Source organism: Elephantulus edwardii, unplaced genomic scaffold (assembly GCF_000299155.1).
Source record: "Elephantulus edwardii isolate Elephantulus edwardi_28Jun2011 unplaced genomic scaffold, EleEdw1.0 scaffold00008, whole genome shotgun sequence".
Taxonomy (NCBI): Eukaryota; Metazoa; Chordata; class Mammalia; order Macroscelidea; family Macroscelididae; genus Elephantulus; species Elephantulus edwardii.
The window spans coordinates 17,863,304-17,876,009 of NW_006399758.1; the positions used below are offsets into that span (position 1 = coordinate 17,863,304).

Genomic DNA, 12,706 nt, shown 5'->3' on the forward strand with positions numbered 1-12,706 from the left:
GGACAGTGGTGGCTGGAGCTTCCCGACTAAATCAAGCCTGGAAGCAGGAGCGGCATCCACTTCCAAAATGGCTTGCCTCTGGAAACTCTATGTACAAACAGTGCTCAGGCTGTTCGTCCATAGGGTCACTATGAGTCGTCTACAACTCGATGGCATTAAACAACAACAACAACTATTAACCAAAAAGAAATTCTTTTTTAAAAAATCGCATTCTTTCTTTCAGGATACTAATAAAGTCACACCGTGTAGATGTGCAGAAGTATGGCTCCAGAGTGCTACCATAAAGCAACTCCCAGAATTTGTTTGCCAGTGCACATAAAAGTTACGTTTATACTATACTATAGTCTATTAAAGGAGCCCTGGTAGTACAGTGTGTTACATGTTGGGTTGCTAAGCAAAAGATCAGGGTTCAAATCCACCAACTACTCCACAGAAGAAATACAGATAATCTCCTACCATAAATTTACAGCCATGAAGATCCAAAAGAGGGCTACCATGAGTCAGAATTGACTTGACGGTAGTGGATTTGATTTTGGTTTTTTCATCTATTAAATACATAAATGAATTATTAAAACATTTGAAACAGTACAAGAATTACCGAAGTGTGACACAAACACCCAAGTGAGTACAGGTCAGTTCAAAAGAGGGTTGCGACAATCCTTCAATTTGTTAAAAAAAAACAACAACACACAGTACCAGAAAAGTATAAAAATGTAAAACACAATCAAATCAGGTATGTATATGAAGTGGTTAATTTCGTTTAAAATCAGCAGGGGCAGGGGGAAACAGTGGAAGATTGCTACAGAGCACATACCTCAAAACTGACAGGCATATTTCGCTTCAGAGCAATTTCAAACACTAAGCTGATCTCAGATTTATTTGCATCTTTGTCGTCATCCATTTCCTTTCCTGATTCTCCATTCTAAACCACACAGAACAAAGATGACAATGAATTTCACTTTGCAACAAATTACATATATCCTATAATCAGGAAAGACTATCTAAAATACAGTAAGAAGCAGGTCTAATGGATTCCAGTGTAACCATATTCAAGTGATTTATTGCTAAATTTTTTGTTATTTGGACTTTAACTTTTTTACCCCTCAAGCAGAAGCACTCAAACTAAGTTTGGAAATCTCTCCAGTCTGCCAGACACTATTTTAATTTATCCAATTTTCCCAGATACAATCCTCTTAGACATTTTTATTCTTTATTCCCCCAACCCAAATACACACACACACACACACACACACACACACACACACTCTCTCTCTCTCTCTCTCTCTCTCTCTCTCTCTCTCTCTCTCTCCTCCACTGGAGTGATGTTAATTAACCTTCTGTGAAAACTACATTGGAAACAATATAGAGGATGCAAACCAGGATGCTAGAGCTGGCACTTAACACACTCCAAGTATTAAAAATAAAGCAAGAGTATTTCTAGGGAAGTTAATGGCTAATGGAAAAAAACAGATTAAAAATTACCATAAAACTGTGTAAGATGAAAAACACCTAAGTCTGCCAGTAGCTAAGACAAATCTCAAAAAATGAGGAAGAACATCAGGTTTGGGAGAAGGTGAATCACAGAGGCTAAATGAAGAAACCAACAGGAGGTGAACATACAAAACATGAGTGAGCCAGAGACATTGTTTTGAATTCAATAGAGAAAGTTCTTGAAGCTGTGAAAATAAGTGTGATTACTAAAAAATAGCCCCAAGTCCTTCATTTATAAAATAACATTACACTCAAAAACCCATAAAGATCTTCTACACTAAACTCCTTAATTCTAGAGTAATACACTGTAGTCCAGGTTCACTAAACGTAGTGTTCAACATAAAGCAAATGAATGTCACTTCTTATCCTCACATGCATTCCAAAATCTTGGGAAGTGAACAGCACAGGTGGACCAGAGCTCTCAAAGGTCAGACAATCCTGGCCGGAAGGAGTCTAGTCTAGTAGACAGGAAGCCTGAAAGGCAATTGTAAACAGAGCCCCATTCTACTTTGCTTCTCCCTAGAAGAGATTCACTCCTTAATGTGTCAACTGCTTTTGGTTTTCTTCTCCACATTCTCCCCAGGGGATGCTCACAGGAGCCAGGCACGCACAGCGCACCTGAGCGGACTTTTCCGGGATGGGCTCATTCTGCAGGGCTTGCAGCGCCTTCATCGCAGCATTGTGTCGAGCTGCCTGCCGAGTCTTTCCTTCCCCAAAAAACTCATTATTTCCGACAGTCAGCTGAACATAAAAGATCTTAGGCATGGGGCAATGATACCTAAAATAATAAAAAAAAACAGGTAGGTCAATAAAATGATTCTATTTTCTGGAAAACATTTTATTGAAGACTAAAATCATTTTCTAAATAAAAATAATTTGCGAACTATATCATATCATATAATCACCTCTTATCAGCTATAATAAAATTTTAACCTTGAGAAGGTATTTTAAAAAGATAAAATGTATTACAGTTAACAAAGAGTGGACACTGACCTCCAGGAAAATATATTAGAGAAAACCACCATAAACATGAGGCACCAATTAACTGTTAATTAGTTGACCATTATAAATTAAGAAAATGCATCTTAGAAAACTTGCTGAAGAGAAGTTTTCAATTAGATTTTGACAGAACTGACAAAAAAATTAAGGGGCTCATGGATGAGGAAGTTAATACATACTGAAGAAGTGATACAGAAATTAATGTGGCTTCAGCAGAAGGTATTCATGATAAGAAATGAGAAGAGGGAGTTCCTCGATAAAAGGCATTAAAAGATAAGATTCAATACAAGGAAGAGTAAGGCAATTCTTAGGCAGAAGTATAACAGCTAATAAATCAATACAAGTATTTAAGGACAAATTTTAAAGGGACTGAGGTAAGGAGATGTGAACAGAAAGCTGCAATAGTGCAGATATGGGAAGACAAACGAGTGATTTTAAGATGGAAGAACAAACCTATATAAAAAGAAAAAATAAATGGCATGTAATAAAGCATACTACCATACTAGATATTGAGTGTGTTCCATATTGTCACAATAAACAATGACAATAAAAAAAACTTTTTAAATCTCTGCTGCTTTGAAGATAACATTATAGTGGAAAAGACAAAAAAAAAAAAAGCGCCACCAAAACAAGCAAACACACACCAAACCAAAAAACCTAGTAGATAAAATACTTAAGTATGTTAGGGCTGTTGTACATAGGGTCGCTATGAGTCGCAAATGACTTGACGGCACATAACAACAACAACAGCAATGTTAGAGATGCAGATTAAAAAGAAAAAAAAATACAGAGAGTTCAGAAATGTCAAAACGGAGAGGAAGCTGACAGTCTTAGGTCCTGTGGCCAGAAAAGGCATCACTCAGAGAAAAGACGACTGTATAAAGATCTAGAACATGCGGGGGAGAAAAACAAGCAAATACCCAAGAGTGCATGAGGCAGAGAAACCAGAAGACAAATGCCCTCAGGCAAAGAGGGCATCATGTGTGTGCAAGGAACTGAGAGGGAGCCACTGGGGAGACTAAGGGAAGAAGAGAGGGAAAGAAAAAGAGGCAATAAGAAGAGATGACCAAATTCCATAGAGTCTTCTCTAGAAACCATTAAAAGGATCTCTCCCTCTACGGGAAACAGCCAGCCACTGGCAGGCTTTCAGCTAACTAAGCAGTGACATGATCCCACTTGTATTTGTAAGGATCATCTGACTTACAGACTATAGGGAGGCAATGGGGAACACGGGAAAATGACTAAGAAATGATTGCTGGACTTTAGTGATTTAGTAAAATTACCATTCGGGTACCATTAGGATCAGTTCCAACTCACACTGGCCTTAAGTACAACCGAATGAAACACTGTCTCATCCAACACCATTTTCACCATTATTGCTGCATCTGAGCTCATTGTGGCAGCCGCTGTGTTAATCCATCTCCTCTAAGGATCTTCCGCTTTTTCGCTGATACAATGATGATATAATGTCCTTTTCTGCTGATATAATGTCCAAACATAATGTCCTTCCTCCTATCATCAATCTACATAAGATGAAGTCTTGTTAAACTACACTTCTAAGGGCATATTGGCTGTACTTCTTGCAAAACAGACTTGTTTGTTCTCCAGGACATCCACTGTGTATTCAGTGTCCTTCACCAACCCCCTAACTGAAATGTATCAATTCTCCTTTGGTCTTATTTATTCATTTCCAGCTTTCACATGTGTATGAGCAAAACAGGATAAAATTTGAAGGAATGGCGAATTTACGAGTGAAATGAAGTTAAACTAAGACGGTGGGAAATGTGTATTTCCAAGCAAAAAGAGTCCTACTAAAGAATAAATGAAGCCAGTTTAAAAAGTATGCCTGATTCAACCCATTATATTTTTCTATTGCTTACTAAGCATCTGAAAGTCAGATCATGAATAAGGATGGCAGAAGGTGAATTGGTGCCTTAAATTGTGATGTTGGAGAAGAGTCCGGAATATCTCACAGACAGCATAAAGCACAAACAAGTCTGTCTTGGAGGAAGTACAACTAAGGTGTTTCTTTGAAGCAAAGCTGATTAAACCTCATCTCACAAATTCTGGGTATGCTGTCAGGAGGCACCAGTCTTTGGAAAAAGACATCATGCTGGGAAAGGTAGAGACTCAGCTAAAGAGAGGACAGGACGACCCTTATAAGCTGGATGGACACAGTGACTCTGAGCACTTCAAGGACTCAGGGGGGTGCGGGATAGGGCAGGGTTCAGTTCTTTGTTCCTAGGGTGGCTATATGCCTCAACTTGATGGGCCCTAACAACAAGTTTTAAATGGCTGCTGGATATCCAAGTAAACAATTCTCCAATTAATTTGAGAAAAACTGGACAAAACCTATAAAATGAGAACTTAGCAGGCAGATGGGACTAATCAGTAAAGGTTTACTGGAGGTGAAGGACTAGAGAATCAGAGTGGGAGTGAAGAGGCAGATTTGGGAAGCAATAATTGAAACCATCTGAGTGGATAAAGCACCTGGAAAGAGTAAGTGTAGAAGAACCAGAAAAGAGCTGAAGACTGGAATGTGATTGATGCCCATGATCAAGGGCAGGGGAAATAATAGACAGCAGAGAAGGAGATGAAAGAGGCCTTGGAACTTGGGAAGAAATTACAACACAATGTCAGAGAATGGGATCATCAACAGTGTCAGAGTATAGAAAGCAAGGGTATGACAAAAAGAAAAAAGTCACTCTTGTAAGTTCTTACCCTAAACTCAATTTTCTTGGCCCATAGTTTCTATCATTTTGCTTTAAGAGAAAATGTTACAAATGCATTTTTATTATTTAAGTCACATGCCCTCATTTTTCAATTAGAAAGTGCAGAGATGTTAAAGGATTAAAATAAAATCACTCATAGTAAGACTTTAAAATGCAAAGACTAAAACCACATTTAAAAAATCATAATTATTTTTTCTTTTTGGTTACAACAACTAAAAAGAAACTAAAGTCCACAATTTTTATTATCTAGTTTATCTAAGATCCCTTGAGAACAAGAATTTAACCAAGGAATATGAATAATATAGATTAACTTCATTTTATGTCTCACAAAATTGCATTTTCTCACTTCCATGGAATTTGATGCATATTTTAAACTAGCTCCATTATAAAACTTGCAAACAGACAACCTGCAATCAGAAATATACTCCTGCTCTGAGATCTTACAGAGCAAGCGTTCACCAAGAAAGCAAATGTTTACAATTAATTAAAAACTTCTGAAAACAGAGGTGCACAATTGGAATGCTAACAGACCCTTAACTACAGCGAAGGGAGTGGGCGCCACTGTAATCGCTCAGGCCTGCTGACAATTACAAAACTCATTTTGGTTTGCCACAGAGACAAACAAAATTTCTGTTCATTATAATTTTACTGGAATATGATGTCATAACACAAAGCCATACTGAAACAATCTGCTGATTTTCTGACCAAAATATTAATTGCACACTAAAGAGCCCTTGGGGCCTCTTCCTCTCTGGTCATCAAGTATAGCTTTGTGTACGTGCGTGCATGTGCATATACATGTATATATAAATTATAATATATAAATATTAGAGAAAAATAGTTGTGCTGTATTTTAATATAAAAAGTGAAATATTCCAGCACTAACAACAGGAAATACTGAGACCTGACGCCTGACTTGTTTCATTCCAGTCTCACTCCATCCTTTTACTTAAAACCAGTTTCTAATAATACAATCCATATTTGAATACCTTATAGATTCTATCTCCTCATACCACCATGACAATTAATATTAGCCAGAACACTCTCGTTAATGGCACCCTGATTGAATTAGAGGAGAGAGGAGTGGAATTTTTTTTGTGTTAGGTCCTGGTCTCTTAATTATTTTGGTTAAAAAAAAATAGCAGTCAAAGTTTCTTAAGTTTAAAAGTTGCTATTTTCTCAACAGAATCCATTTTCTGTTTTTATTTCTAACAATAAAATTCTTTTAGGTAAGGAACTTAAAAGTGTTATGTCTGCTGTTGTTGCTGTCAAATGCCATCAAGTCATAGACGACTCATAGCGACCCTATGAATGAAAGACTTGAACACTTGTATAACTTTCTTTGTTTCTCTAAGTTCATAGACTTTCTGGAGGCAAGCTATTTCAGAAATGGATGCCACTCCTGCTTCCAAGCCTGTTTTAATCTGGGAGCTCCACCAAACACTGTCCACCATAGGTAACTATTATCATATTTGACACATCAGTGTCACTGTGTTTAACATCACAACAACCACAAGTTACCTCTGTACAGCAAATAAACAGACCAGTGCTATACCACTTAAAATGTTTTTGGGGTTTTTTGGGGGTTTGTTTTCTTTTCTTTTAGAGAGAGAGAGAGAGAGAGAGAGAGAGAGAGAGAGAGAGAGAGAGTGTGTGTGTGTGTGTGTGAGCGCGCACGCGCACAAATCGGATCTGATTGGTACAAGAGGAGATTGTTCCTCCTTCTGTAGCAGAGCATCTGGTGGATTCAAACCACACACCTCTGGGACTGCTGTGCAGCTTCTTGACACTAGGCCACCAAAGCTCCCTTACAACTTAGAACAATGTTTAACCAAAAACAATTAAAGCCAGGCCTGAGAGCTGCAGAGTAACACCATGATAGAGAAAAGACTGAAATTGTTATTTATTTCATCTTATATGGATCCACAATCAACACCCTTCCACAATCAGTACCCACAGTCAAGAAATAAAAGGAAGTGCTGTGTTATATGTATTTATAAAAATTGTTGTTGTTATGGGCCATCAAGTCAACTCCAACTCATAGTGACCCTATGCTCTAAACTCTGCTTGCTCTATCTTGAGTCAATTATTGTCTCTGATACACCTACCTACATTAACCCCACCACTGACTCAATTCATCTCATTCAGGGTCTTACTCTCCTGCTCTGTCCTTCCACCCTTCCAAGCATGATGTCTCTCGCCACAGACTGGTCCTTCTGTGCAATATGTGCAAAGTCAGATGAATCTTCAAAATCCTTGCCTCCAAGGCGCAGCCTGGTTTCACCCGCTCCAGGATGAACCCATTTGTTCTCTCAGCAGTCCATGGTATATTCAAAGCTCTTCTCCAGTACCATAACTCAAAGACTTTTCTTCTTCTTCTGTCATTCTTAGTCACAGTCCAGCTCTCTGATGCATCGCAAGTAACTGGAAACCATGGCCTGGATCAAATACACCTTAGTCTCTAGACTAACATCATTGCTCTTCAGTACTCTGGAGAGGTCTCTAACAGCAAATTTTCCCAATGCAATTTGTTTTTATTTTCTGGCTGCTGGTAGGATCCAGTTATCTAGTGGATTATCACACCCTTGGTGGCATAGGGGCTTCCTACAGGGACTGCTAAAACAAAGACTGGTGGCGGTCCTTGGCAAACTTGGTTTCAGGGAAGAAAAATGAAGCAATCTGCTTCCATTAAGAGATACAGCTCGAAACTGAATCTGATTGAGCAGTTCTGTCTCAAAGGATTTCCGTAAGTTAAAATCAACTTGGCAGTACTGTATTCGTCAATCAATTTATATGAACGCAAAAGCTAAAATACGATGACAGAAGACCAAGTACTAACTAATGCTTTGGGATTGTGATATTGGTAAAGAATATTAAATGCATTACGGCATATCAGAAGAAACAAATCTGTGTTGGGAGATGTACAGCCAGAATGCTCCTAAGAAGAGAAAATGGAAACACGTCAGTTCATCATATTTTAGAAATGCTATCAGCAGGGACTTATCCCTGGAGAAGAACATCATGCCTGGCAGAGCAGAGAGGCAGAGAAAAAGAGCAAGATTCTCAGTGAGTTGGACTGACACTAGCTGCAACAGCAGACTCAAAGCTGCTACTGTGAGAATGGGGCAGACTGCTGGGTTTTAATTTGTCATAGATAAGACACCCCTGCACTGGAATTGACTCAGCGACACTTAACAATTCGGCACTGCTATGCTTTACATAGGAATTGTGTTGTCAATGCCTAGACTCACCTAGCCATTTTTAAGTTTTGATTATTAGTTTCTTCTACTCACAATATTCAAAAGTGTGTTTACATGTGATCCCACTTAGCATCAAATAATTCTTTAATGCTTGTTAAAAATGCACATTTATGTCTTGACCTACTAAATCAAGGCCTCAAGGGATAGAACAAGATTTTCAGTCCAGCAAGATACTGTGATGAGTAAGTGCACAGGAAGTCTCAGAGCCACTGTTTCCCAACATCTCTGCATCCACACCATGGTCTGCATGACTTGACAATCATCTAGAACTTTAAGAATGGAGCTACATACATTCTTCACAGCAACACAGTTTAGTCATGTAGCTTTCTTAATCTTTTAATCCCAAAGTAAGTTAATGAGAACAAAGATGTTCTCACAATTAGAGGTAACAGATCCCCCCAGTAAAGTTGCTAGGAGTAAAATTAGAGTTCTGGCTCCTCTTTAAGGAGTCTCCTTAAAAATTTTACATCCTTCTGTAATTGTCTAATCTTCTCCCACATTGGCCAGAAAGCCTAATGCAAGGATTCTAAACATGAGGTCCATTGAAAGACCCCAAAGGCAATTTACTGAGTTAAAGCAAATAAAGTTAACTTGTTAAGGACATACTGGGGAGCACTTGTGGCCTAGATACAGGAGAAACAAAATCTTGATACATGCTATAGTATTTATGGAGCTTGAAGATAGCATGTTGAGTGAAGTAAATGAATCACAAATATATGGCTTTCTGTAAATGGGTAGGGTACACAGTACACACACAGTTCCCTTAAGTGGAAGAGATACAGCCGACTACTGTAAATTCTGTCAACAAGCTGTACAGCTATAAAAAGTCTAACTCGCCAAAGTTATGTGATAGTATTGTTATGAAGTGAATTGTGTCTGCTAAAAATGTTTTGTAAATCCTAATCTCTATGCATATGGCTGTTAATACCTTTTGGAAATTAATCCTTAATGTCTTTGTCATGTTAATGAATCAGGATTAGTACACAGTGTATCTTGACTATCTCTTTTGAGCTACAAAAGAAGTTAAACAAGGAAGTGAATAAGCAGAGAGAAAGACCAATGTCAAGTCACATGGAGCTCTCCAAAGAACCAGGACACAAAGGCTGAAGAGTAAAGACTATCCAAGTTAGCAGAGAAAGCCTTCCCCTAGAGTCAGCACCCTGAATCCAAACATCTAGTCTCCGAAACTTCTCTTAGAGCCATCTCCTTGCAGTATTTCTATTACAGCAGTACAGCTGTTCCTGTTAAGTGCTGCTGAGTCAAACTCCAAACTTACAGTGACATGATATACAACACAGCTGCCTGATGCTGCCCATCCTCACAATCACTGTTAAGCTTGGGCCCACTGTTGCAGTTACTGTGTCAATCACTGAGGGACTTCCTCATTTGGGGTAATTATTTTACTAAGTAAGGTCGCTTTCTCCAAGAACTGGCCCTCCTGATAACATGCCCAAAATACATGAGATGATGAGATGACATCAACAGATAAATAAGAGATGTGATTTACATCAAACCCAAAAACAATAGCAAAGAGTAACAAATAAGACTGTTTATAAACAAGCAAACCCTCCTTGGTTTAGAGACTTAGTGTCAATGTTACATTGGACATCACAGTTAATTGGGTTAGTAATGTATTTAGTCTGTTCTTCCTGTTTCATTCTTTAGTTTACTTTGCAGTGCCTGGGTCTTAAAAACCCTGCATGTAGCCCTCCAAAGTGCGTAGAACAAAAAAAGAGGAATAGGAGAACATGAAATAACAAATAATGAACAACTGCCATCATTGCCATAAGACTAGAAGAACCAGGAGGTGTGCAGCTACCATTACTGAATATTTTAAACAAAGATTCCATAGAAGAATATTAATCTAAAGGGGGATGGAATACAGAACAGAATTTCAGAGACCCATGAATGCTAGATTTCATGAGGCATGGGAGATGGATAAACAATTGCTCTGAGACAATCTTTAAATCAAAAATATCCCCTCAAGGCTTCTTAAAGGCCTCAACAATCAATGTTGTTGTTGTTGTTAGGTGCCATGCAGTCAATTATGACTGATAACAATTCTATGAACAATTAATCTGAATCGTACCCTATCATGTCATCTTCCTCATTTCTGATACACGTGAGCCCATTTTTACCCTCACTATGTCAACCCATCTTGTTAAGGGTCTTCTCCTCTTTCACTGACCTGCCACCTTTCCAAGCATGATGTCATTTTACAAGGACTGCGCCCCCCCCCCCCCAGCAACATGTCCAAAGTCTACAACATGAAGTTTCACCATCCTTCCCTCTAGGGAGTACCCTGGTTGCAATTTCTTTATGATAGATTTGCTCATTCTTTTGGAAGTCCATGGATAGTCAGTACTCTAAACAACAGTCTACCCTAACTAGTTAAAAACATGTCTGCCTTATTAAGGATTATCTGGATGGGATAAAAGTGATCATGGTAATTTAAAAGAGTAGATGAGAATCTTAGGAGGTAGCATGAGTTTATGTAAACGAGGAGGTAAAATTCAGAAAAGGTGTGTGAAAATAACTACACAACTCAAAATAATCCCTGGCAATGCACTCTATGTAATGAGTAATAACGGCTGAAATAGTGCATTTTCAACAATAAGAGATTAAAAAAAAATTACAAAAACAAAACAATAAGAGATAAAAAAAAATACATATTCAGTTCCTCTGAATTAAAACTTAGAATTCCTTATATTGTTGTCTTTGTTCTTCCCATCTGCCCCCACTGCCCAATTAAAGATTTTACATTCAGTGACATTTAATCATCATTTATACCAACTTTCTGTGCTTATATATCCTTTCCACTCTCCCCAGAGTTACTTTATTATTGCTCTCTTTATGGACTCCTCCTGCATTATCTTTATAAACAGCTAAATTCATGTGTCCTCCCTACCATTCTGTGTCTGCCTTATTCTCCAACCTCTCTACTTTCCTAAGTATCATTTTTACAAGGTGCAAAAGACACATGCCAAATAGCCTAAGAGCTTTTAAACATGGAAAAATAATTACCTCATTTTATTTGATAGCAATATGCATAAATCTCAGCACAGTTGACTCTTCCTAGGATATATTTTAATCTTTTCATATGTTAGCATTCATATATCCTGTACAGATTTATGTCTTAAAATATATGAAAACGTTACCTTCTAATTTAATAAGGGGAGTATTTGGCTTTCTGTGATTCCTTCTAAAACTCCTGAAGAAAGAACTGTCATTTAACCTTTCTACCTCAGTTTACAAATCTGCAAAATATTTGCAGAATCTATGTTTAAACAAGTTCTAAAGGTCAAAACTCAAAATTTAAGTTAATGTTGATTATTTTGACTCATTGTACAAAGGTCAAAACTAAAAAGTTAATGATTATTTTGACTCGTACATTTTTTGGCACTAGTAAGCAATCCTTTTCTTGCAAAAGTAAAATAACAACTTTTATCATAAAGTTATAAAGTAGTCCTTGGCACATATTCAAGCTTCTATGTATATATGTCTAGATAGGAAAGGGTTCTTTCTATAAACATCTATAAACTTTGAAAATATATCCAATATGAAATTTGAATGTTAAGTCTTAAGGAATTTAAAAAATTAGGACCTATGAGAAAATATTCACAGGTCAGCTGAAATACGCTTTAAAAGAGATGTAATGATGCTCTATTCTTTTTCTTAAATTATTACAATTAAAACTACTGTGAAAATACTACAATATATGCACTCAAAATTGGAAAGTGACACAGCTATAAACAACATTCTTTTCTTTGATAATTTTAAATTATATTTGTTTTGTTTTTAAATTTTCTACTAATTTACAAAATTTGAATACACTGTTTTCAAGAACAAATTCTTTCAATTTCCCTCACCCGCCTACACATCAAATTGTACAACCCCATGATTAATCCTCCCCTCCCCTTGCACATCCTCACCCCTCTGCTTCCAACGTCTCCCACCCTGCTTGGATCCTTATACTCATTCTACAATAATGGTTTTATACAATATTTATCCTTGTGGGACTCAGTTCACTCAGCAGAATACTCTTTAGTCCCTCCAAAGTTAGGTGATAATTCAAAAAATCATTGCTCCTGCGTGCTGCATAGTAATTCTTAAATTATTTTTGATGTCTGGTTTTCTGCTCCTTTTATTTTAAATAATAAGACTTTGCAAGAATAAAAACAGAAGAAAACATTCACTTTAACTTAAGTAAGTCTGGTCCCATCT

General features: G+C 37.4%; 1 protein-coding gene across 4 annotated transcripts in view; it reads right to left on the minus strand.

Moving 5' to 3' along the window:
• STAU2 (staufen double-stranded RNA binding protein 2) overlaps positions 1 to 12,706 on the minus strand; it is a 380,463-nt gene that overhangs the window by 247,730 nt on the left and 120,027 nt on the right. For all 4 annotated transcript variants that reach the window (XM_006880466.1, XM_006880469.1, XM_006880468.1 and 1 more), the window contains 2 exons: positions 2,110 to 2,269; positions 815 to 922 (listed from right to left, as the gene is read on the minus strand). In XM_006880466.1, the coding sequence (XP_006880528.1) occupies positions 815 to 922; positions 2,110 to 2,269 (268 nt within the window). The remainder of the gene's footprint in view (positions 1 to 814; positions 923 to 2,109; positions 2,270 to 12,706) is intronic.